Source organism: Coregonus lavaretus (assembly GCF_964263955.1).
Source record: "Coregonus lavaretus genome assembly, chromosome: 24".
Lineage (NCBI taxonomy): Eukaryota > Metazoa > Chordata > Actinopteri > Salmoniformes > Salmonidae > Coregonus > Coregonus lavaretus.
The window spans coordinates 29,712,470-29,739,096 of record NC_140011.1 but is presented as its reverse complement, the minus strand read 5'-3'; the positions used below and the strand labels follow the sequence as shown (position 1 = coordinate 29,739,096).

At 43.1% G+C, this 26,627-nt stretch overlaps 3 protein-coding genes across 3 annotated transcripts; 2 read left to right on the top strand and 1 right to left on the bottom strand.

The window, feature by feature from the left end:
* Positions 1–787: 787 nt before the first annotated feature.
* LOC311099817 (5'-AMP-activated protein kinase subunit beta-1-like) lies at positions 788–7,747 on the top strand (the record flags this gene model as incomplete). Its single annotated transcript, XM_084140564.1, has 8 exons — positions 788–941; positions 1,318–1,471; positions 3,193–3,264; positions 4,546–4,567; positions 4,734–4,844; positions 6,875–7,012; positions 7,150–7,218; positions 7,394–7,747. 8 exons carry the CDS (start codon positions 788–790, stop codon positions 7,457–7,459), a joined length of 786 nt encoding a protein of 261 aa, XP_083996690.1. The 3' UTR covers positions 7,460–7,747.
* Positions 7,748–12,508: 4,761 nt separating this feature from the next.
* LOC311099723 (phospholipase A2, minor isoenzyme-like) lies at positions 12,509–14,298 on the top strand (the record flags this gene model as incomplete). Its single annotated transcript, XM_084140461.1, has 4 exons — positions 12,509–12,557; positions 13,489–13,642; positions 13,876–14,009; positions 14,180–14,298. The coding sequence occupies 4 exons, from the start codon at positions 12,509–12,511 to the stop codon at positions 14,296–14,298; spliced, it is 456 nt and encodes a 151-aa protein (XP_083996587.1).
* A 2,454-nt stretch (positions 14,299–16,752) lies between these two features.
* On the bottom strand, positions 16,753–19,525 carry LOC311099684 (protein phosphatase 1 regulatory subunit 3C-like). The gene is made up of 2 exons (XM_084140402.1): positions 19,377–19,525; positions 16,753–18,539 (listed from the first exon to the last, which is right to left on the bottom strand). The coding sequence occupies exons 1-2, from the start codon at positions 19,406–19,408 to the stop codon at positions 17,561–17,563; spliced, it is 1,011 nt and encodes a 336-aa protein (XP_083996528.1). The 5' UTR covers positions 19,409–19,525; the 3' UTR covers positions 16,753–17,560.
* Between the last annotated feature and the right edge of the window lie 7,102 nt (positions 19,526–26,627).

Sequence of the window (26,627 nt, the reverse complement as noted above, 5' to 3'; positions counted from 1 at the left end):
CTAGACAGAGAGCTGCTAAACAACAGGCTGTGCAACATTTTGCATTTTTGGATATTATTATTGTTGCCTGTTCCTGGAAACTATTCACAAAATCAGTGTGCTGCATGACCATGACAATAACTGCTGCTGATAGATATATACAGTGCTGTGAAAAAATATATATGCCCCTTTTCAGAATGTTTTCTATTTTTGCATATTTATTTTACACTGAATGTTATCAGATCTTCAACCAAAACCTAATATTAGTTCAAGGGAACCTGAGTGAACAAATACTTTTTTATACTTATTACATTTATTTAATAAACAAAGTTATGCAACACCAAATGCCCCTGTGTGAGAAAGTAATTGACCCCCTTACACTCAATAACTTGTTGTGCCACTTTAGCTGCAATGACTGCAACCAAACACTTTATTTTGGTTGATTAGTTTGTCACATCGCTGTGTAAGAATTTTGGGCCTCTCTTCCATCCAGAACTGCTTTAACTCCGAGGCATTTGTGTTCGAACATGAACTGCTTGTTTCAGGTCCTGCTACAACATCTCAATTGGGTTTAGGTCTGGACTTTGACTAGGCCATTCCAAATCGTTTATATTTGCTGCTTTTCAGCCAATCTGATTTAAAATTGTGTGTGTGTTTTGGATCACTGTCTTGCTGCATTACCTAGCTGCCCACATTCTCTGTCCATAATGCCCCTTAATGTGTTTTTCTGAGACAGTTGTCCCATTGGTTTAAACATTTTCCCAACCTTTTTCCACAGTGATTTTGGCTCAGTGACACAAAGGGGACCATGGGGAACACCAACACCGGCACGGGGCACAGGTGGGACAACCGCTCCATGGAGGGCGACAGGCTTAAAATCCTCATGCACAGTCCAGAGGATGCCGATATGTTCCATGGAGAGGATATCAAGGTTGATTTTACAGGAGTAAGCCTCCGTCATTGTGACTCTCACATTCACGAAACGCATCTCTCCCTCTTCCTGTCTCTCACACACAGAGAAACTAATCTCCCCCTCTTCCTGTCTCACACACAGAGAGACTCATCTCTCCCTCTTCCTGTCTCACACACAGAGAGACTAATCTCTCCCTCTTCCTGTCTCACACACACAGAGACTCATCTCTCCCTCTTCCTGTCTCACACAGACTAATCTCTCCCTCTTCATGTCTCACACACAGAGAGATTAATCTCTCCCTCTTCCTGTCTCACACACACAGAGACTAATCTCTCTCTCTTCCCGTCTCACACAGAGAGACTAGTCTCTCCCTCTTCCTGTCTCACACACACAGACTAATCTCTCCCTCTTCCCTGGTCTCCTAGGCTCCACTAGAGAAAGAGGAGTATCAGACCTGGAGGCTGATAAAGGGCCCCTTCTGGACCACCCCACTGTGTTCCGCTGGACTGGAACCGGAAAGGAGGTCTCTCTGTCTGGATCCTTCAACAGCTGGACCAATAAGATTCCCCTAACCAGGAGGTGGGTTAAAAGCCCTGGGAAGGGCATCATACTCATAACATTATTGTTGACCTGCCTAAGGTGCAATGTTTTGAGTGTGTACAGTGGGGAAAATAAGTATGTAGTCAGCCACCAATTGTGCAAGTTCTCCCACTTAAAAAGATGAGAGGCCTGTAATTTTCATCATAGGTACACGTCAACTATGACAGACAAAATAAGGAAAAAAAATCCAGAAAATCACATTGTAGGATTTTTTATGAATTTATTTGCAAATTATGGTGGAAAATAAGTATTTGGTCAATAACAAAAGTTTCTCAATACTTTGTTATATACCCTTTGTTGGCAATGACACAGGTCAAACGTTTTCTGTAAGTCTTCACAAGGTTTTCACACACTGTTGCTGGTATTTTGGCCCATTCCTCCATGCAGATCTCCTCTAGAGCAGTGATGTTTTGGGGCTGTCGCTGGGCAACACGGACTTTCAACTCCCTCCAAAGATTTTCTATGGGGTTGAGATCTGGAGACTGGCTAGGCCACTCCAGGACCTTGAAATGCTTCTTACGAAGCCACTCCTTCGTTGCCCGGGCGGTGTGTTTGGGATCATTGTCATACTGAAAGACCCAGCTACGTTTCATCTTCAATGCCCTTGCTGATGGAAGGAGGTTTTCACTCAAAATCTCACGATACATGGCCCCATTCATTCTTTCCTTTACACGGATCAGTCGTCCTGGTCCCTTTGCAGAAAAACAGCCCCAAAGCATGATGTTTTCACCCCCATGCTTCACAGTAGGTATGGCGTTCTTTGGATGCAACTCAGCATTCTTTGTCCTCCAAACACGACGAGTTGAGTTTTTACCAAAAAGTTCTATTTTGGTTTCATCTGACCATATGACATTCTCCCAATCCTCTTCTGGATAATCCAAATGCACTCTAGCAAACTTCAGACGGGCCTGGACATGTACTGGCTTAAGCAGGGGGACACGTCTGGCACTGCAGGATTTGAGTCCCTGGCGGCGTAGTGTGTTACTGATGGTAGGCTTTGTTACTTTGGTCCCAGCTCTCTGCAGGTCATTCACTAGGTCCCCCCGTGTGGTTTTGGGTTTTTTGCTCACCGTTCTTGTGATCATTTTGACCCCACGGGGTGAGATCTTGCGTGGAGCCCCAGATTGAGGGAGATTATCAGTGGTCTTGTATGTCTTCCATTTCCTAGTAATTGCTCCCACAGTTGATTTCTTCAAACCAAGCTGCTTACCTATTGCAGATTCAGTCTTCCCAGCCTGGTGCAGGTCTACAATTTTGTTTCTGGTGTCCTTTGACAGCTCTTTGGTCTTGGCAATAGTGGAGTTTGGAGTGTGACTGTTTGAGGTTGTGGACAGGTGTCTTTTATACTGATAACAAGTTCAAACAGGTGCCATTAATACAGGTAACGAGTGGAGGACAGAGGAGCCTCTTAAAGAAGAAGTTACAGGTCTGTGAGAGCCAGAAATCTTGCTTGTTTGTAGGTGACCAAATACTTATTTCCACCATAATTTGCAAATAAATTCATAAAAAATCCTACAATGTGATTTTCTGGATTTCTTTCTCAATTTGTCTGTCATAGTTGACGTGTACCTATGATGAAAATTACAAGCCTCTCTCATCTTTTTAAGTGGGAGAACTTGCACAATTGGTGGCTGACTAAATACTTTTTTCCCCCACTGTATATGCACTTATGCTTACTGTCAGTGTGTTCTATCTTTCAGTCAGAACAACTTTGTGGCGATTGTGGATCTGCCTGAAGGGGAGCATCAGGATAAGTTATATGTGGATGGAACGTGGACCCAGTGGCGGCTCCTGAAAAAATTCTCAGGGGGGGGCAATTTTTCTGATGATTTAGGTGACCTACACACATTTAAAAAAAGATATGTCCAGCAACAACATGAAGACAGTGGCAGCATATAAGTCAATACCAGAAGCATTTATTGACTGATCTCAAAAGTGTTGGCTTACAAAAGCAAAATCAGTCATCACAGTAAAAATAATCAAGGGTGTTCTTTCACATTCCTCAACACTGCATAAACAATATGCATTTCCATAAAACACCTCATCTAATTGTGCCACAAAGTTGACAAGTCCAAGAAAAATACCAGGGTTGGTGGAGCCCTCAGTTTCATCTTTGCCTCGCAAAGCTAACTCAAACACTCCGCAAAACTTCACACACTGGATTAGCCGGCTGAGGATGTGGCGGTTCTTGCTAACCTCATCGTTGTGGCGGCGGACAGCTAGCCTGTATCCCTCATCCAGTTGAGTGGCAATGTTCACTCTCCCCAAAGCAGACAATCTCAAACAGCTATCCATGTGGGTCTTTGACAGCTCATGTTTCTTAATCTTTTCTGAAAGATGGTGCATGTCCGTTACACCAGTCGCTGTCCAAGCGGTGCTGTCTGCCGTGCCGCCTTCAGGGTGAAAGAGTAAGCAGGGGTAGCAGAAGACTGCATTAGCTACATCGCAGCCTGCTAGCCAGGTTTTTCGTTCGTACCAATTTTTGGAAAATCCTCGGGTGTAGGACTTTCCCCCTTTAGTAGAAACCTGTTGAATTATTAAATTTGGTCTGGGAGGTCCTAATTGTTTCGTTGCCAATTTATCTTGATTTGTTCGCCGACAAAAAGGAACTTCTTTCAAAGAGACAATCGAGTTGCACTGAACGCTAGCCATCTTGACAGTAGTACGTGAATTGATTGACGCTGCTACCCGCTCTTTTCTTAGTTACGTTCATGGTTATGTTACGTATGACGAAAGCGCGTAAGTGCAAGCCCTCCCGGAACCCATAGAGATTGTATTGAAAGCTCTGATATTTGAAAAAAAAAGATTTTACATGAGAGTCTATGAGAGACTTCTGGGGCGATTTTCAACCTGACTGAAATCGCCCCAAAAGGGGCGGGGCCATTTGAAGCACGACTTTAGCCTGATTGGACATTTAGTGGCAGATCAGACGTCTAGATTAGAACACTGATAACTACTGTTGCCGTGATATAATTGATTAGAAAAAAAATCCCTTCCTTTTCCCGTTTGGCAGTGCGTCGCCCATATCGCCCTAATGAACACACCGCCCCTGCGTGGACCCATGACCCAGCTGAGGTGAGCAGTGTGTTTTGGGACCAGAACCACCTATGTTTTACATGTTGTAATGGCTCTGATGGAGAACCGATGTTTACTTAGCTATTTTTCATCCAAATGGGAGTGAAAGACTAATAGATTTGAAGTTTGAGCCCACTGTTTGATTGCTGGTTTTATGGTCCCCCAGCCTGTTGTAACCAACCAGCTAGGCACAGTCAACAACGTCATCCAAGTGAAGAAGACTGACTTTGAGGTGTTTGATGCACATATGGTGGACTCACAGAAATGCTCTGATACAGTTGAAGTCGGAAGTTTACATACACTTAGGTTGGAGTCATTAAAACTCATTTTTCAACCACTCCACAAATTTTTTGTTAACAAACTATAGTTTTGGCAAGTCGGTTAGGACATCTACTTTGTGCATGACACAAGTAATATTTCCAACAATTGTTTACAGACAGATTATTTCACTTATAATTCACTGTATCACAATTCCAGTGGGTCAGAAGTTTACATACACTAAGTTGACTGTGCCTTTAAACAGCTTGGAAAATTTCAGAAAATGATGTCATGGCTTTAGAAGCTTCTGATAGGCTAATTGACATCATTTAAGTCAATTGGAGGTGTACCTGTGGATGTATTTCAAGGCCTACCTTCAAACGCAGTGCCTCTTTGCTTGACGTCATGGGAAAATCAAAAGAAATCAGCCAAAAATTGTAGACCTCCACAAGTCTGGTTCATCCTTGGGAGTTTTTCCAAACGCCTGAAGGTACCACGTTCATCTGTACGAACAATAGTTCGTAAGTATAAACACCATGGGACCACACAGCCGTCATACCGCTCAGGAAGGAGACGCGTTCTGTCTCCTAGAGATGAACGTACTTTGGTGCGAAAAGTGCAAATCAATCCCAGAACAACAGCAAAGGACCTTTTGAAGATGCTGGAGGAAACAAGTACAAAAGTATCTATATCCACAGTAAAACAAGTCCTATATCGGCATAACCTGAAAGGCCGCTCAGCAAGGAAGAAGCCACTGCTCCAAATCCGCCATAAAAAAGCCAGACTACGGTTTGCAACTGCACATGGGGACAAAGATCATACTTTTTGGAGAAATGTCCTCTGGTCTGATGAAACAAAAATAGAACTGTTTGGCCATAATGACCATCGTTATGTTTGGAGGAAAAAGGGGGTAGCTTGCAAGCCGAAGATCACCATCCCAATCGTGAAGCACGGGGGTGGCAGCATCATGCTGTGGGGGTGCTTTGCTGCAGGAGGGTCTGGTGCACTTCACAAAATAGATGGCATCATGAGGAAGGAAAATTATGTGGATATATTGAAGCAACATCTCAAGACATCAGTCAGGAAGTTAAAGCTTGGTCGCAAATGGGTCTTCCAAATGGATAATGACCCCAAGCATACTTCCAAAGTTGTGGCAAAATGGCTTAAGGACAACAAAGTCAAGGTATTGGAGTGGCCATAACAAAGCCCTGACCTCAATCCTATAGAACATTTGTCGGCAGAACTGAAAAAGCGTGTGCGAGCAAGGAGGCCTACAAACCTGACTCAGTTACACCAGCTCTGTCAGGAGGAATGGGCCAAAATTCACCCAACTTATTGTGGGAAGCTTGTGGAAGGCTACGCGAAACGTTTGACCCAAGTTAAACAATTTAAAGGCAATGCTACCAAATACTAATTGAGTGTATGTAAACTTCTGACCCACTGGGAATGTGATGAAATAAATAAAAGCTGAAATAAATCATTCTCTCTACTATTATTCTGACATTTCACATTCTTAAAATAAAGTGGTGATCCTAACTGACCTATGACAGGGAATTTTTACTAGGATTAAATGTCAGGAATTGTGAAAAACTGAGTTGAAATGTATTTGGCTAAGGTGTATGTAAACTTCTGACTTCAACTGTATGTCAGGTCAGTGTCGACAACCTGTTTATCCATGCATAACACCAGAGCCATGTATTAAGAGAGTTGGGCCATTGAGGTTTCTGCATTAATGATGCATCTACATGACACTTCAACATTCTATGGCAGCCATGTTAGCACCCCATTAATATTTAAATAATGCTATGTAACTGAATGTCTGGAATTAGAGCAATATTCAAAATTCTAAAAGTTGGCCCAACTCTCTAATTATAGGCTCTGCATAACACTAATGAGTGTAACCAAGACAAGTTATGCTACTGTATTGGAAAATATCTCCACGGTGCTAGACACTTAGATGGTAACTGATAATAGAAAATATGAACTAGACAAATCTTGTTCACTCTCCCATTGTATTTATTAACTTGCCCCTCCTCCCATCTGTTTGAGTTAGACCTGTCCAGCTCCCCTCCCGGACCATACCATCAGGACCCCTACATTCCCAAGCAGGAAGAAAAGTTCAAGACTCTGCCCATTCTGCCACCTCACCTGCTACAGGTCATCCTAAACAAGGACACAGGAATCTCTGTAAGTACAAGATGATGACAACAACTGAATCCAAACCCTCATAGGAATATCAATGATGAAGACATGACAGAGCTATTCATGTAATTGACAGTAATGTGCATGCACTGGAGTAAGATGTTTTCGCTTTCCCTCATCAGTGTGACCCTGCATTGCTCCCAGAACCCAACCATGTCATGCTCAATCACCTCTACGCTCTGTCCATCAAGGTAAGACCAGAGAGAGATCAACAAGATTAAATCAAAGTCATGAAGCATTAGTAGATTGATTCAAAGTCTGCAAGATGGAACATAATGAATCCCAGAATAGTTGCTTTTGGAGAGGTGAAGGGAAATGTCAAGTATGTGCTAATGGAGTTCTATATTTCTCTCTCTCTTCTCTCAGGATGGTGTGATGGTGCTTAGTGCGACTCATCGCTACAAGAAGAAGTATGTCACCACCCTGATGTAGCAGCCTATCTGACCAGAGGCCTGTGGCTGTATGCTGTATAAGCCTATCTGACCACAGGCCTGTGGCTGTATGCTGTATAAGCCTATCTGACCAGAGGCCTGTGGCTGTATGCTGTATAAGCCTATCTGACCAGAGGCCTGTGGCTGTATGCTGTATAAGCCTATTTGACCAGAGGCCTGTGGCTGTATGCTGTATAAGCCTATTTGACCAGAGGCCTGTGGCTGTATGCTGTATAAGCCTATCTGACCACAGGCCTGTGGGTGTATGCTGTATAAGCCTATCTGACCACAGGCCTGTGGGTGTATGCTGTATAAGCCTATTTGACCAGAGGCCTGTGGCTGTATGCTGTATAAGCCTATCTGACCACAGGCCTGTGGGTGTATGCTGTATAAGCCTATCTGACCACAGGCCTGTGGGTTCTCAGCCTCTGCCTTCCCACCACAGACACCACAGCTTCTCACAGCACAGCCTACACCTTTACACCTGTATATATCTCAGTTCAGAATGATTTCTATCACCCAAATCTTCCTCAGTCTGCCTTTCCTCTTGTTCAATGACTGCTGTCTGTTTACTGAATGACTAAAATGTAAAATGTTGTAGACATAGATGAGCACTAGTTAGCAGACTAGTTATACATAGGAAGGATAGAGGAGTTTCAAATCAAATCAAATCAAATTGTATTGGTCACATGCGCCGAATACAACAGGTGCAGACATTGCAGTGAAATGCTTACTTACAGCCCTTAACCAACAGTGCATTTATTTTAAACAAAAAAAGTAAGAATAAAACAACAACAAAAAAAGTGTTGAGAAAAAAAGAGCAGAAGTAAAATAAAGTGACAGTAGGGAGGCTATATATACAGTAAAATAAAGTGACAGTAGGGAGGCTATATATATATAATAATAATAATAATAATTGGTCATTTAGCAGACGCTCTTATCCAGAGCGACTTACAGGAGCAATTAGGGTTAAGTGCCTTGCTCAAGGGCACATCGACAGATTTTTCACCTAGTCGGCTCGGGGATTAGAACCAGCGACCTTTCGGTTACTGGCACAACGCTCTTAACCACTAAGCTACCTGCCGCCCATATACAGGGGGGTACCGTTGCAGAGTCAATGTGCGGGGGCACCGGCTAGTTGAGGTAGTTGAGGTAATATGTACATGTGGGTAGAGTTAAAGTGACTATGCATAAATACTTAACAGAGTAGCAGCAGCGTAAAAAGGATGGGGTGGGGGGGCAGTGCAAATAGTCTGGGTAGCCATGATTAGCTGTTCAGGAGTCTTATGGCTTGGGGGTAGAAGCTGTTGAGAAGTATTTTGGACCTAGACTTGGCACTCCGGTACCGCTTGCCGTGCGGTAGCAGAGAGAACAGTCTATGACTAGGGTGGCTGGAGTCTTTGACAATTTTGAGGGCCTTCCTCTGACACCGCCTGGTATAGAGGTCCTGGATGGCAGGGAGCTTTGCCCCAGTGATGTACTGGGCCGTACGCACTACCCTCTGTAGTGCCTTGCGGTCAGAGGCCAAGCAGTTGCCATACCAGGCGGTGATGCAACCAGTCAGGATGCTCTCGATGGTGCAGCTGTAGAATTTTTTGAGGATCTGAGGACCCATGCCAAATCTTTTTAGTCTCCTGAGGGGGAATAGGCTTTGTCGTGCCCTCTTCACGACTGTCTTGGTGTGTTTGGACCATGATAGTTCATTGGTGATGTGGACACCAAGGAACTTGAAGCTCTCAACCTGTTCCACTACAGCCCCGTCGATGAGAATGGGGGCGTGCTCAGTCCTCTTTTTTTTCCTGTAGTCCACAATCATCTCCTTTGTCTTGGTCACGTTGAGGGAGAGGTTGTTGTCCTGGCACCACACGGCCAGATCTCTGACCTCCTCCCTATAGGCTGTCTCATCGTTGTCGGTGATCAGGCCTACCACTGTTGTGTCGTCGGCAAACTTAATGATGGTGTTGGAGTCGTGCCTGGCCATGCAGTCATGGGTGAACAGAGAGTACAGGAGGGGACTGAGCACGCACCCCTGAGGGGCCCCCGTGTTGAGGATCAGTGTGGCAGATGTGTTGTTACCTACCCTTACCACCTGGGGGCGGCCCGTCAGGAAGTCCAGGATCCAGTTGCAGAGGGAGGTGTTTAGTCCCAGGATCCTTAGCTTAGTGATGAGCTTAGAGGGCACTATGTGGTGGTGGGGTGGTGGGGAATTCTGACTGATCATACCTAAGGGTTGTGTTGTGGCCTGTAAGAGATACTCAACTTTTGCCTGATGACAGGAAGTCCCATCATCAAACAAACAGGAAGTAGTAGAACATAGTGTTCTACTACATACAATGTTTGATCTAGGATGGAAGGACCAGTGTTGCTGTACAGTAATCATTGATTTTGCCAGTGGGTTTTTTCCACCTTTCATTGTGCTTTGCTCTTCAGCCTGTTACTTGCCATTTGGCCTGTGTGCCTGGCCTTTGTATTTTACCATTATGCTTCACCAGCTATATCAGTTTGTGTTTCAGTGCAAATGTTTTATTTAAATAGTAGTAGCTAAGTAGATGAATAGGACTCTCTTCCATTAGATAGTGCTGTGTATATTTTCTAAATGACTATATATGGTCAAAACAGCTCCCTACATGTGAATCCAAGGGACGAACTCAGAGGGGTGACAGACTAGTAGAGTGGGAGATCGTGGTAGGTAGCCGAGCGGTTAAGAGCATTGGGCCAGTAACCAAAAGGTCACTGGTTCGAATCCCTGAGCTGACTAGATCTGTGCCATTGAGCAAGGCTCTTAACCCTAATTTATCCTGTAAGTTTCTCTGGATAAGAGCCTCTGCTAAATGTAAATTGATTAAATGAAGCTCTTAATGTAACCCTTTTGGACCATGTTGTGTACATTTATTTCTTTGTGCTAGATTTCTATCCCAATAAAGATAATTGATTTTATAGCATTCTGATTGTGTGTTGTCTTCTCTGAAATATCTCTGAAAGGGTTTACCAGTATATATAGGAAATAAAGCCCCTAGATAGGCATAGCCTTAAATTGATAGCCCCTTGACTATCAATTTGAGTGTCACATATGGGAGATCTAATCAGAATTTATTCCTCCCCTTCGTTTGATTTGATTTCCACAGTATTGTCAATCTATTTAAGTGTTATCATGCTAGTATCCTTTCAAGTTCAAGTATTTGGTTACATATTGTTGATGCACATGCACAGGGGAATGAGCCAGATGGCATTCTAAAAGTGTGAAGATAGCCATATGTCAGGTTTAAAAAAGACCTCCCCCAAGCAATGTGGACATTTTCTTCCTGTACACGTTTTGGGGGTGAAAAGGACACAGAGACCTTGGGCAGAGATTGCAGGAGGACATGCAGCCCCTCTTCCCAGACAAGTCACACCATCTCTTTCTTAATACATCCACAACATCTATGTATCTAAAAAAAAATCCTATTTGATTTGTATTTATTTTATGCACTTTGAGACACACGTTCACAGCACATAGGCCTACACAAAGTGGGAATTCTCGTTGGGGAGTGAATGTTATTTATAATAAGGGTTACATGGAGAAAATCGGACCTCTCTGAAATGAAAATGGATGGCCCTCCCATCAGCTAAATATATTTTACCTAAACCCTCCCTGAATGCTTGAAAAAACAAAAACAAAACAAGTGACACTCCCCTATACCCAAAATAATAATTAAAACAAAGTGGATAGCAGAGAACATGTCTACCATTTACCTTCACTTTCTGGACAGACCAGAACGTTAGATATGCAGTTTTAGAAACTGTTCTTCATCCTGTAAGCATTACAGGATGAATGCTTGATAGCACACAGGGCTGCGAGCCATAAGGTTGTGGGTTCGTAGACCACCGTGGACAATAGTAGGGGTGGAAAGTTCTCCTTTATAGTAAAAGCATTGCATTAATCTATCATCAGTGGTGTAAAGTACTTAAGTAAAAATACCAAGTAGCACCTTTGATAAATGTACATTTACATTTTAGTCATTTAGCAGACGCTCTTATCCAGAGCGACTTACAGTTAGTGAGTGCATACAATTTTTTTGTGATAATTTTATTATTAAAAAAATAAAATAATCCATACTGGCCCCCCGTGGGAATTGAACCCACAACCCTGCCGTTGCAAACGCCATGCTCTACCAACTGAGCTACATCCCTGCCGGCCATTCCCTCCCCTACCCTGGACGACGCTGGGCCAATTGTGCGCCGCCCCATTCGAACCAGGATCTCTAGTGGCACAGCTAGCACTGCGATGCAGTGGCTTAAACCACGGCGCCACTCGGGAGACAATGAGGCCCCAGGACATTTTAGCCAAAAACCTTGAACCTCATTGAAAACCTGAGGTTTGTATTGAAGAGGCAGTCCATAAGCGCAGACGAAGGATATCAAGGATCTGAAAATATTCTGTATGGAGGAATGGTCTAAGATCCCTCCCAATGTGTTCTCCAAATGAGATGTTCGAGGAGCAGGTGTCCACATACTTTTGGTCATAGTGTATTTTATACAGTCTTTTTGCCAATAATTTTGGACCTGACTGTATACACAACTCTGTGGCCTTAATAAAATGTATGTTTTTCCATATGCTGAGCATCGTGCACACACACATTGCTATTGTCACTATATACGCAAATCACAAACACTGCACATATTCTGGGAATGCCTACTGTATATTTGTGCACTAATCTGTCTCAATGGCAACACAATTTCCGAATGCAAATTGTACTATGAGTAGACCTACATAAGACAGTCACAATAATGACATAAGATAATTATATGTAACGGAATACCAATTTTATTTAAAGTACATGAAATCCAAATCACCAGAGCACCAGAACGTGGGATTTTCCATGTGCCTGTGCATATGCTGCCACATATGGTAAATGCTGCCAGGTATTCTGTACCTGCGGACCATGCACATATATGGGAGACCCAAGGTTTGTCTGTGAAAGAGCCTCAAGGTCGCTGAGTTACAGGAAATATAAATAGACCCCAATGCAGAGGTTTAGGTCCAGAAACTCACTTCTCATTGGCTGGCAACATGAACACCCTCCAAGCAGTATTCCTTGTGGCTTTGGGCCTCTCTGTTGGTGAGTAGCAGCTTCATACAATCTAATTATAAATCGGGCAAATTTACCTGCAACAGTTTCAATTGCATTTTGTCATGGATAGGTCTTGATCAACATAATCATTAGCATAATCCAATATTTGTGAATATGTCGTCAATTGAAAAGGGGTAAATTGTTGACAGATTTGTACGTATCTTTACATACACAGATTTTACTAATCTTATGCTGCGTTTACATGGTACGAGGTAGACGGCATATTTCCGTTAGGGTACGCCTACTCTGTGAAGTGCGCGTATGCAATAACTAAATTCACCTTTGCACTCCTAAAAAATGCAATTTTTTGAAACTTTAGCAAAGGGTAAAGTCTACAAAATTTTATCCACTCTGTTCGTTACATATTTTAGTTTTGGGAACAGAAAACGATATTGAGATCAAATGTTTCATCAATGAGAAAATGTGCAGAATGTTTGCCAAAATCCATCTTCTCCCACTGCCGGCCACTGGGCTTCCTCCCTCTCACTACTATATTTGGTAGTGAATGGAAACGCCAAGTGGTTGCGTCATATTTATACATCCGGTGAAATATCTGTTTTATTGCGCTGGCTTGCTTTTGCCGTCACCATCTTTCTTGCGTTCTTTATCCCGCTATGCTGACTGGTATGACAGTTTTGCGTCCCTCGTCTAAACGCAGCATTAGTGTCTCACTCATCTGCTCTGGCTCATACTTTATAATCATCTTTAACAATCACATTTTAACAATCAGTTTCCATCTTTACTTATTTTCCCTCTAATGTTAAGTGTCTTGTGTTCTATTTATGCAATTTATTTTGTATTTGAGTGTTCTCATTTTCTAAAAAACATTTTAAATTATTTAAACTATTAGCCTGTGTAAATTCTGTATTTCTTCAGTTTTCTGTGAACAAGAATCAATAAACTCAAACCTTTCTTACAGCCCAGGCAACCAACCTTAACTACAGGGCCCTGTGGCAGTTCAGAAACATGATCCTCTGCACTATGCCTGATAGCTGGCCCATCTTCGACTATGCTGACTACGGCTGCTACTGTGGCAAGGGAGGCTCTGGTACCCCTGTGGACGAACTGGACAGGTTAGGGGTTAAGGGTCAAGGGACAATGGTTATAAATATGTCAATAGGGCTAAAACCACTCCAGTCCACACACTATCCCAACCACTAATGAATCTATGTTGACTTGACATCAATTAATGTTTTCCTTGAAAGTTTGAGTTCTTTGTTGCTTATTGCTGCTGCCAAAGTTCTGGCAGTGTGTGTAAGTATGAGTTTGTCTCAGAGTTGGTGTGTTCTATGGCATCATCCTACAGGTGCTGTGAGGTCCATGACCGGTGCTACTCTGATGCCATGCAGCACGATGAATGTTGGCCCATCATTGACAACCCTTACACTGAGTCCTATGCCTACGACTGTGACAAGAACCTCAGAAAGGTCACTTGCAAGAGTGAGTACCTCCAAAGAGTCCCCTCCCCTCACTTCATACACCACAATGATTAGCTTTATACTACATTACATACAGTACTGCCCACGATATTCATTACACTCTTTACCTTGCTCTCTCCATTTCACTCTCTTTCTATACCCTCCTTATCGTTCTTTCTCTCACAACCTCAGGCAACAATGACGGATGTGAGATGTTCATCTGTGAGTGTGACAGGAAGGCTGCGGACTGTTTCGCCAGGAGCCCCTGGAACCCTGAGCACGAGCACCTTCCCAGTAGCAGTTGCCAGTAAGGCCCACAGAGGAACCTGAAAACATAGTTCAGATAGCACCTTCAGTGCAATGTATGACTTGTTGAATTGCTTTCCCCCCGCTAAAACCACCTCATTTTTTCAAGTTGTGACTCATGCAATGCCTTTTGAGTTTAATCTATCTGGTTGTCACCTGTTGGGGTTTGCTACCGGTCGTTTCCTATATCTGGTTGTGACCTACCAGCCCGTCACTCCATGAATCACAGCTAGTTCTACTCTGGGATTTGTTTCTCGTTTAGATGGTGTGGAAGATAAACGGAGTAACAGATCTGCTAAATGACTAAAATGTAAATGTAAATTAAACTGAATAAAACAGATTGAGAAACTGACACCAGTGTCACTGTCTTTCTCTAGTTAGATAACTGGTCACTCTGGAAGTAAAGAAAGGGAGGGAAGAAGATTATAATTCAAATATTGTTCTCTACAGCAGGTTCCCAAACTCAGTCCTGGGGCCCCCCTGGGTGCACATTTTGGTTTTTGCACTACACAACTGATTCAAATATTCAAAGCTTGATGATAAGTTGGTCATTTGAATCAACTATGTAGTGCTAGGGCAACAACTAAAACGTGCATCAAGGGGGGGCTCCAGGACAAAGTTTGAGAAACCTTGCTCTACAGGGCAACATTCAGCCCAAACCACCAGTAGTGAACCAATGTCTTCATATTTCCTACTAGTGACAAGTCTGGCACTTTGAGAGGAATAGGCACAAAACGTGTGTACACCTGCCAAACTGTGGAACACAACATGACCAGCTCTCTGTTCGTCTGCTCAGGCCATCCCAGACAAAAGAGCCATTCCCTCTCTTCCTCCTGTTGTCACCACAGTGAAGTGCTAGCAATAAGGGTGGGGTCAGGAATGTGAGTAGCATTAAGGTGGGACACATGGCATTACCTTTCATGATGACCATACAATGCGAGAACAGTACACACACACACACACAATAGTTTCAGGTTGACTTCATTCAACTACCTGGAACTATTCACAAAAGCATCGGTCCCAGGACATTATAGACCTAGAGAGAAAGGGCGTGAGTAAGACAAAAGGGAGGAGTGAGTAAGCGAGAGTAAAATGTAAATGAAAGGCAGACTAACACTGTCACCACATCACTCCCTATCCCCAACACGGTGACCTCCACCTTTGCATGTAAACACGGGCTCTAAGGCTGCCATGGTTACCAACCGAATGCTGTGCCTAGTTGATGTTCATGTTGCTTGGGGCTCTAGAGCATTCCACGAGTACTGTCGACAAGACCGAGGACGACAGGTGGGCGTGCCAGTCAAGGAGGCTCATGGGGAGGCATGCCAGTGTGTGTATCACTCCTCCACCCAGAAAATCCTCTGCTGACACAGGCTGTTTGGAATGCATGTAGCAGATAGGAAGAAACCCAGGGAACTGAGCCTTACGCCTCGATCACACCTACAGCGTCATTGCATTTTGGTACACCACAAGTACATTCATTTCCAATGGAACGCTGCGTTTGCCTTGCAGAGTCTGTGCATTCTGTGTGGTGCATACGTTGGATTAATCAAACGTATGCATCAAATTGTATGCATAGACGGCTTGACAGAACTGGTAGCAGAAGGTGAATGTTGAACTTTTGTTGCACACACATGCAGATGATGCGGTGTACCATTTGGCACAATGAGTGTGATCAAGGCATTATTGGTGAAGAGCAGAAGAACAAGCCCTTCGAATCGGAAACGTTGACAAACTGCATATCTAGAAAATCTAAATCAATCAAATAAAAGCGTTAAGTCACATGCTTCGTAAACAACAGGTGTGGACTAACAGTGAAATGCTTACTTACAGGCCCTTCCCAACAATGCAGATAAAGAAAATAGAGAAATAATAGAAAAGTAAAAACACATAATAAAAGATACACAATGAGTAACAATAACATGACTATATAAGGGGTACCAGTGCTGAGTCAATGTGCAGGGGTACGAGGTAATTGAGGTAGATACTGTATGTACATATAACTAGGAATAAAGTGACAGGTAGTAATTAGTAGCAGCAGCGTATGTGATGAGTCAAAAGAGTTTGTGCACAGTCAATGCAGATAGTTAAATGGTTAACCGAATAGCTACCTGGACTAACTTTTATTTAGCAGTCTTATGGCTTGTGGGTAGAAGCTGTTCAGGGTCCTGTTGGTTCCAGACTTGGTGCATACAGCACAAAACATTTGCTTAGTTTTATCACTACTTTCCACAAAAAGACTATTCCATTAATGGTAGAGTCAGACAGAAAGTTAATGATTCCACACAAATGTGTCATGAATTAGCCTCAAATTAGTTTTTCCTTTGTATACCAACTAGCCATGTTAGAGGTGAGCTTAGAGGGCTTCTGATACCTATATACAGTAGGTGGTGGTATGATTTGTCAGTTTTACTAGCCATGCAGTTTCAGAATAATCAGAGTGAACACAATATTATTTTCTAATGTTTAATAACTCAAGGCACACATTCAATTTGTTCAAAGGCCAGTTTTGATGGCTGAAGTTGAAGAAGTCTGCATGGCAGTTATAAAGAACATTCAGCCTTCTTGGAAGGGCCTTTGTGTGCAATCAGTACTAATATACACCTGAAAACTAACTCTGGGAAGAGTTTAAGAAGCATCATAGGCTGCGTTTAGACAGGCAGCCCAATTCTGATCTTTTGAACAATCACGTCAGATCTTTTCACAGCCAATCTTTTTCAGATCGGATCTGATTTGTCAAATTAGTGAAAAAAAATTCAGAATTGGGCTGCTTCTAAACACAGCCTTAGTACTATGAAAACCAATAAATAAGATAAAATTATGATCTTGGTGCTTAGGAAACTCCCCTCTGGGTGATCTGGAATAAGTTATGGGTAGCACAGGGCTGTATTCTATGAAAAGTACACGAGTAGTGCAAATCTATTTCACATTTTAGTTGGGGCCCAGTTAAGCAGTAGAATTAAGGGCCACTACAAAAGCAAACATTGTGGTCTTCCAAACCTCTACCATCAGACGGGTTCAATTCCATTTCAGTTGAGTCAATTACATTTAGTGATGCACTTCCTCTATTCAAATTCAAACAGGTTTAAACATTGCATATATTCTTGGCAAGAGTTTGTCCAGCTCCATTGCCAAGATCAGGCAGCCAGAATCAGATTGGCAAAGTTGGCTCATTTCCTGACCAGACTTGGGGCAATTCCCTCTACCAGAAAGTTCTCCAGTCACCCCCAATTCTGTCTGATAAAGGCCTCTGAGGGGTGGGAGAAATCAGGGTACATGGGGCTCTTCAGGCTGGTTCCCCCGCTCCTTGGCCATTAGGGGGACGCGGGAGGAGGCAGTGATACAGCGCCATAACGGGGCCTGGGCTTGGTTGTAACCTGACCCGTCAGGAGCCACACACACCCTATAGTTCTGTCCCTTGTTGTTGTCCCAACGCGGTGTGGCCCCGCTGCCTGGCCGGAAGGACACACAGAACTCCAGACGCTTGCTGGGATCCAGGTTCTGGTGGAGGGGGACGTCAAAGGCAAACGCATCAGTCTTAAAGTCACTGTAGCGCTGCTGCAGGTAGGAGCAGGCGATGTCACGGTGGCTCCGCCATGAGTCAAAGGTCACCCGCACGTGCACAGCCTTCTCAAAGCCAACATTGCAGACACGCACGGTGCCACTCAGGGAGCGCTCGGTCACGCTGCAGCTCTCCAGCTGCACCAGGGCCTCCTGCAGACGGGCGTGGAATGTCGTAAAGTCTGCTGTGGGTTGGGGGAAGGCTAGACGCAGTCTCCAGCGCTGCTGCCCAACGGCTGGACCTGGCCACAGGCTCTGCAGTCTGGGGGAAGAGGAGGGTCTAGGGGTGGAGGAGGAGGAAGAGGAGTCAGCCCCCTGGGCTGTGGAAGGGGACAAGGAGTTGTCTGGGATATACAGTCGCACTGCAGTGAGAGACAGCCCCTTAGTATCAGCAAACACCACGCGCTTCTTCTTAGGGCTGGCACTGTTCCTGTGGACACAGCTCCTAGACTCTGACCACTCTGGTGAGGAGGAAGAGGATGAAGAGGAGGGCGGTGCAGTGCGGAGGCCTGCCCTGAGAGTCTGGAAATCTATTGTCTGAAAGGGAGGTCTCAGGGCCTTTAGAGGAGACACACCCAGTAGGTGACAGATGGGAGGACTCCGGCTCAGACACAGTTGTATGGCAAGGTCCACTGGCATGGCTGACTGCTGTGGTATGGAGTGGTCTCCAAACACATGAAGCGCTCTGAAGAAGGGAAAAAGGTTGATGAGGATAAGGTTAGACTTAGCTGAGAATTTAAAATGCTTGAGGGGATGGGCCATTTTTAACCAATCTGTAGCCCAATATTAGACCTCATTAACTATGTCATTAATAAGGAAACGTGTGTCAGCTAAGACAGAACAAAACATTGCTATCCATATTAGATTTTTGGGGAAAAGGGGGGGTATAGCATCTAAAAACTAGTTTCTTGTTCACTGTTTGGAGAACTGCTGTTTGCATCGCCTATCGGAGCAGTCTACCGATTATAGCTTCTAGCAGGTAGTCATAAGACCAAAAGTTATCGAATGCAGACGCTATGGAATGCCCTTAGACCTCGTCTCATAAATTCATGAAATAATTTATCAAGCTGAAAGTTGGTTAGGTCAGGATGTTCTAGCATGCACCCAAGATAATTAAAAACCCACAAATAAATCAAATCAAAAATACAAGTAGCCATGGCGCGTCAAGACTCAATTCATTCTAAAATGTAACTTTTTGTTAAGACCTCAACTAAAATAAAATAAAATCAACTAACCTTAAGATAAAACAAGTTAGGTTGGAACACGAGGAATGACTGACATAGACATCTAGAGACAGGTGTTGTCGGTCGTGTAAAATGACCAGTGCGGCACCACAAAAAGCCAGTGAATTTCCACGGAATTCAGCTTTAAGACCATGGGTCAGAGTGACATGTGGCCAGTGCCACCAAACAAGGTCGCACTTGAAGCTTGCATCAGTCGATAATTTGTGCAATAAACAACCAATACAAAATCATGCGGTAGTAATGTGAAAATAAAGTTAACAGGCAAATAGAATACTTACGGAAAATTCACTCCAAATTCAATAAAGGCCATCTGCAAAAACTATCTTGAAGAAAAGAGAAACACGCTGAACGAAGTGTCGGAAAAATCACCTCCCATTTGTTTCCATCCGAAACGTATCACCCTTTTCGACGCAACACGCTAACGACTTCTCTATCGAGACATTCACGCGCTATTTATTGAGGTACTACTCTTGCCCTCAGCTTTTGATTCTTCGCGTGAACCGTTTCGCTTAACCAATCACATTCCTCCTGTCTTCACCCTGGCCAATCAGAGCAGCCACTGTGACTGATCAATAGGCGAGACGTGATCAATAGGCAAGAGATTTCCAGACATTAGGCTACTCGATTCTGAGATTGTAAGTTTATCATCAATATCGTTGCCTGCTAAGCGCAATGCACCTTCTTCCAACATAGCTTAGGTCTACATTGTATTACTAACAATATAGAGAGATATGATGAGTAGGCTTATTTGAGTTTTTTAACATTACATCTGTAATGGCCTAGATAATGATGTATTGCATAAGACTGCCCCAAAAAATAGGCCTAGATGATGGGCCAATGTTATTTTGCATAATAATAGTAGTCGAAACTACTGCTGCTAATGGCATGTTTAGGCTACAGGGACGGACTGGCCATCTAGCATTTCGGGCAAATGCCAGATGGGCCGGTTCATTTTAAGCCCAGTGGGCCTGTCTAACTTGGGTTTTTAGCGCAACATAATCATTATCTGACTAATAATGGGGGCCTCAAGGGGAAAAATGGGCCATGTGTGGGGTCTCAAGAAAAAAAATCGGACAGGTGTGGCCTCCCAAGTGGCGCAGCGGTCTAAGGCACTGCCTCACAGTGTTGCGGCATCACTACAGCCTGGGGTTCTATCCCAGGCTGTGTCATTACCGGCTGTGACCGGGAGTCCCATAGGGCGGGTCACAATTGGCCCAGCGTCGTCCGAGTTAGGGGAGAGTTTGGCCGGGGGGGGGGGGGGGCTTTACTTGGCTCATCGCGCTCTAGCGACTCCTTGTGGCGGGCCGGGCACCTGCAGGCTGACTTCGGTCGTCAGTTGAATGGTGTTTCCTCCGACACATTGGTGCAGATGGCTTCCGGGGTTAAGCAAGCGGGTGTTAAGAAGCGCGGTTTGGCAGGTCATGTTTCGGAGGACACATGACATCGACCTTCGCCTCTCCCAAGCCCGTTGGGGAGTTGCAGCGATGAGACAAGATCATAATCACGAAACCGGTATGTAAGAAATGCCAGGGACAATTTCTGGTCCCAGTCCGCCCCTGGGCTACTACATGAAGACATATATAGGCTACATATGTTATGCATGACTTGTAAGTGTGTGGTGCCCCATTGACACAGGTTAAGTTTTCACCTATCAAGACACTGCAGAATTAAAAATGACACACCCTCTGAGAATTTAGTCCCATTTACTGATCAGATCAAACCATGTCAGTTAATGTATTCTTTAATGAGGCGTTTGTTAAAATTATTGAAATAATGGCTCACCACAATCTTCTTAGCTCATTCCAAAGCTGTTGATGTTGATTATTCAGCTCTTGGCTAGGTCCTTGGCTTGTTCAGGCAGTTAAATATTACACAACAGAAATAAAATGTATTTTCCCAGCCATGGCATAACATCACTACGAAAGGAGGATTATGGCCAATCCAGTGCTTTGTCCAAAAGTATTATAAACACAATTTATTTGTTTCTATATCATTTTTGTTATATGTTATCTAGCCAGCAAAAACTGCATTCCATATAATGATGATGCAGCCATTGTCTTGTTCCGCCCTACGCCTGTGGCAGGGACTGCAGTGCTTACAGTCAGACAGTAAAACTGCACACAGGGAACACATGAAAAACAAAGGATTAGTCTTAATCCTCTCACTTGGAATGCCTGTACATTTAATTACATCTGCCACAGCAATGTTTGTTCAGTGAGTTTGTTTAGGTAGTACTGTACTACAATGTTTCTGTTGCACATTACCAAGAAAGAGGTAGAGGGACTGACCCACCTGTTGACCCAGTCTAGGAGTCAGTCTGGGTCATGAGACTACATGGCTCTGGTTAAGGGGTTGCCTACATGGCAGGGGAGGCTGGTGGGAAGAACTATAAGAGGACGGGCTCAATGGAATGGAATAAATGGAACGGTACCAAATGCATCAAACATATGGAAACCACATGTTTGACTCTGTTCCATTGATTCCATTCCAGCCATTACAATGAACCCGTCTTCCTATAGCTCCTCCCACCAGCCTCCTTTGCTACATGGTTAATCCCTAAATAAATGACCCAGGATGAACTGTTTTACACAACGCAGGATTATACATTTGGCAAAGACACAAAAGCACAATATTATTCAACAGCACATTGTCATTAGGAATACATTGTCAGAGATCAAACCCTGCATTCAGGTTCAGATAAGGATGTACCGGCTTGCTTGCAGCTGGTAATTTTTTTTACTTTTTTTCAACTAATCACACAGCCTTAAAATGGCCTTCCCATTCAAACATGATACACTAAAAACAAGTGTTTGCGTGAATGATGCCGATTAATATTTATATACTTCAAGGGTGTCTCCTAGGATACAGATGGAGTTATTTATGACAGTTAAAAACTAGTAATTCCTGTATATAATACCTGATGCTAATTAAAACTTAAAGGTTTCTTACAGGGCTACTTGTCTCTCTGCCTATGTGCCAGCCTGTGAGCCTCATATGCCCTGGGGAAAACTGGTTCTTTTTCTAGGCCAAAGCCTACTTTTTCTCTCTCCGAAATGTGATTCAATGATGAAGGATAGCTGGCAAGAATAGGAGAAAAGTAGTCTTATCCCTAATATCTCCCAAGATAGTTGACTCTGTCTCTGAATATCAGAAGTGGTCATAGATTTTTAGTTTTTCCATGTATTGACTAACTGTACATTTCACATCAGAGGGCACCATCAGACCAACTTATTGAATGGCCTACTCCATGAAGTTTGCACTTGTGTCTAAAAAACATGCTTCTTTACCCTTAAGTGTGTGTACTTACATTACTGTGTTTATACATGGGATATTGTTTTTCAACAGGAAAAGTAAAACAAAAAGCTGGAGTGCATCTTTAAACGACGATCTCTGTAAGTCTGGAACTGATGGTTAGGCTTCAATTAGCTGGGGCACTGGGGATTTAGTGTAAATAAGGAGAAGATTATTGAGGAATACAAACAAATTCCCTGTTTACAGGATATACATGTTTGCTAATGTGATTGATACCATTTGTAAGTGTGCTGCTGTTAATAAACACCACAGCAATAAAAAACCTTGGATTTGTTATTAAAGAGAAGTGAAAACAGAAAGGTACCAATATTAACCACATCATGAATATGACTCATGAGAAAAATGGAAGTGCAGGTACTGGCAGAGTCAGCGATCAATAGAGAAATTAGAAGGAGGGCCTGAATAAAGGGAATGTGAAATTGACCCACATAGTCCTTCCAGTAAATTAGTATTCTCCCATAACAGAATGTATCTCTTGAGCCAAAGCGATGTTCCACATTTTGGTCAAGTAATCCCCACTGATTCAATTTAACCGGCAAATGCAATTGATTACAAGGCATTGATTTCTGTGAGCCCATATACTAAATTACCACTTATCGACGAAGTGTGAATGTGTGTGTGAGTCATGAGTGTGTGTTTGTGTGTGTGAATGTTGGGAGGGATGGTGTTTGCAGTTTTGAGTGGAACATTCTTAATCCCAATCAAGGTGCTTCTTTGTTGTGTTTTTAAATGTTTTTATTGATATCCATCATGCTTTTCACTTTCTGTTACACAATTATGTGATGTTGCGTAATGGCTCTCATGAAGTCCTATTAAGGAGAATATTATGTACAGAAAGTGGTCTCTACACTTGAGAGGATTTAACAAAAGTTTTATTTCAGTGTAATTTCATGTAGCTCCACTTGATGGCACTGGAGCATAAGAGAAAAATCCCATCACAAATGTTACCTTTCAAAAAAGGAGAGTTTAACTCACAGGACCAATGCCCATGTGTGTAACATGTTACATCTGTTATCAGACAGACAGATAGAAGCCCTAGAAATATTTGCAATAAATAGTCACCCTGCTGGTGAGTGCTGGTTTTGCAGGTGACTAGCCTTCGCTGTGTTTTGCACACTTTGATGCTGGTATGCTGGTGATACTGCTGGTGATACTGGTATGCTGGTGAATGCAATTCACATTATTCTAGCCTGGCTTGCAAAGTGACATTAATTCCTATTGGAATCCAGCCAAAGTGGATATAGCCAACAATTTGAACTTTTATTCACCCACACACTGCTTTCAGAATGACTTCCATGGTTAGAAAGATACATTAATGAGACTACCTAAACCATCTAAACTGGAACAACCATTTCATTAACAGATGCAATAAATCCAACTAACAGTTTGAATCAGTTTAGAAAAATGTATGTTATTTATTTTGTGTAGCATAAGATTAATTAATTAATTAATCAATGTACATGCAAAAACACAGATATTGAAACAAACCATTCTAAAGATCAAACAACAATAGAGCATGCTGGGAAATATAATAAGGATGGGCATTGGTTTTGTCAGCTAGACCATGCTAGTCAGAGTAGCTTGACCAGCTAGACCAGGGATGGGCAACTTTGATAGGGGTGGGGGCCACAAATAATCGGAACTCATTATGAGAGGCCGCAGTTGCTTGAGGGTCTGCATACCCACATCCGTAACCCCCCCCCCCACACACACACACATACTCACACACACACACATTGCAAGCAAAACATTTTAGTGGCCCCCCTCTTGACAGCGGAGAGAACCATTGTACGTTTTAAAGTTCATTTCGTGCAATTCTACACATTTTAGAGAAAATGTTGCAGTTTTAAAGAGAGTTTTCTGCAATACTACACATTTTGCCATGGGGCAAAGAGAAGATTTGGCTATTTTATTACTAATTTCATGCAATTCTACTCACTTTGCTATGGGGGTTGAGAGGAAAATGTGCTGTTTTACAGCTAATTTCCTGCAATTCTACACATTTTGCCATATCGTGGAGAGAAATGTTTGCTGTGGTCCTCTGTAGCTCAGCTGGTAGAGCACGGTGCTTGTAACGCTAAGGTAGTGGGTTCGATCCCCGGGACCACCCATACACAAAAAAAAATGTATGCACGCATGACTGTAAGTCGCTTTGGATAAAAGCGTCTGCTAAAATGGCATATTATTATTATAATTTTTAATATGATATCTGAGTGAGACTGACTAACAAAATCAATGCGGGACCCACGGCCCGGTAATTCAACCATGATTTCTAAGTTTAGATAGAACATTTTTTTTTTGTCTGACATGGGCTAATTGAGTGACTATCAGTGACATAAAAAGAGAAAAACCGTTGATCCGCAACCACATTTCAAAATTGCACCTTGTGTATTCTACTATTCTAATGCGCAACAGTAAGTAGAGACCCTGACTGAGTTCCCAAAATAAAAATGAAAAATACCAACAAAAATGACAAAATAATAATAATTATATACAGTACCAGTCAAAAGATTGGACACACCTACTCATTCAAAGGTTTTTCTTAATTTTTACTATTTTCTACATTGTAGAATAATAGTGAAGACATCAAAACTAAGAAATAACACATATGGAATCACGTAGTAACCAAAAAAGTGTTAAACAAATCAAAATATATTTTAGATTTGATATTCTTCAAATAGCCACCCTTTGCCTTGATGACAGCTTTGCACAAACTTGGCATTCTCTCAACCAGCTTCACCAGGAATGTTTTTCCAACAGTCTTGAAGGAGTTCCCACATATGCTGAGCACTTGTTGGCTGCTTTTCCTTCACTCTGCCATCCAACTCATCCCAAACCATCTCAATTTGGTTGTGATCGGGGGATTGTGGAGGCCAGGTCATCTGATGCAGCACTCCATCAATCTCCTTCTTGGTAAAATAGACCTTACACAGCCTGGAGGTGTGTTGGGTCATTGTCCTGTTGAAACACAAATGATAGTCCCACTAAGTCCAAACCAGATGGGATGGCGTATTGCTGCAGAATGCTGTGGTAGCCATGCTGGTTAAGTGTGCCTTGAATTCTAAATAAATCACAGACAGTGTCACCAGCAAAGCACCCCCACACCATAACACCTCCTCCTCCATGTTTTACGGTGGGAAATACACATGCTGAGATCATCTGTTCACCCACACCACGTCTCACAAAGACACGACGGTTGGAACCAAAAATATCTAATTTGGACTCCAGATCAAAGGACAAATTTCCACCGGTCTAACGTCCATTGCTCGTGCTTCTTGGCCCAAGCAGGTCTCTTCTTCTTATTGGTGTCCTTTAGTAGTGGTTTCTTTGTACCAAATCGACCACGAAGGCCTGATTCATACGGTCCCCTCTGAACAGTTGATGTTGAGATGTGTCTGTGACTTAAACTCTGTGAAGCATATATTTGCGCTGCAATTTCTGAGGCTGGTAACTATAATGAACTTATCCTCTGCAGCAGAGATAACTCTGGGTCTTCCTTTCCTGTGGCGGTCCTCATGAGAGACAGTTTCATCATAGCGCTTGATGGTTTTTGCGACAGCACTTGAAGAAACTTTCAAAGTTCTTGACATTTTCCGGATTGACTGACCTTCATGTCTTAAAGTAATGATGAACTGTCGTTTCTCTTTGCTTATTTGAGCTGTTCTTGCCATAATATGGACTTGGTCTTTTACCAAATAGGGCTATCTTCTGTATACCCACCCTACCTTGTCACAACACAACTGATTGGCTCAAACACATTAAGAAGGAAATAAATTCCACAAATTAACTTTTAAGAAGGCACACCTGTTAATTGAAATGCATTCCAGGTGACTACCTCTGTCACGACTTCCGCCGAGGCTGCCTCCCCTCCTTGTTCGGGCAGGTTTCGGCGTTCGGCGTCACCGGCTTACTAGCTACTGCCGATCCATTTATCATCACTCCATTTGTCTTGTCTTCAATCACACACACACACCTGGTTCTTATTCCCTCATTAGTCATGGTATAAGTGTTCCCTCTGCTTCCTTGTCTGTGTGGGTGATTGTTTATTGTGGAGGTTAGTGAAGCTCGGTGGAGCTCATTGTGTTGTGTTGTGTATCGACGGGAGTATTTTTCCCGTGTGTCTTGTATTTTCCAGTGCGCCTGTTTTGTGCCCTGGAGTGTGTTTGACGCATTTCTGCGTAAACCTGTATTTTGTGGATTAAAGCCTGTTATTCTGT

Bases quoted from the DNA above. Each gene is read 5' to 3' on its own strand.
- LOC311099684 (XM_084140402.1), bottom strand. From the start codon at position 19,408: ATGGCCTTTATTGAATTTGGAGTGAATTTTCC. The intron at 18,540-19,376 runs GTAAGTATTCTA...TCCCTTCTTCAG, and splicing joins GAATTTGGAGTGAATTTTCC to AGCGCTTCATGTGTTTGGAG.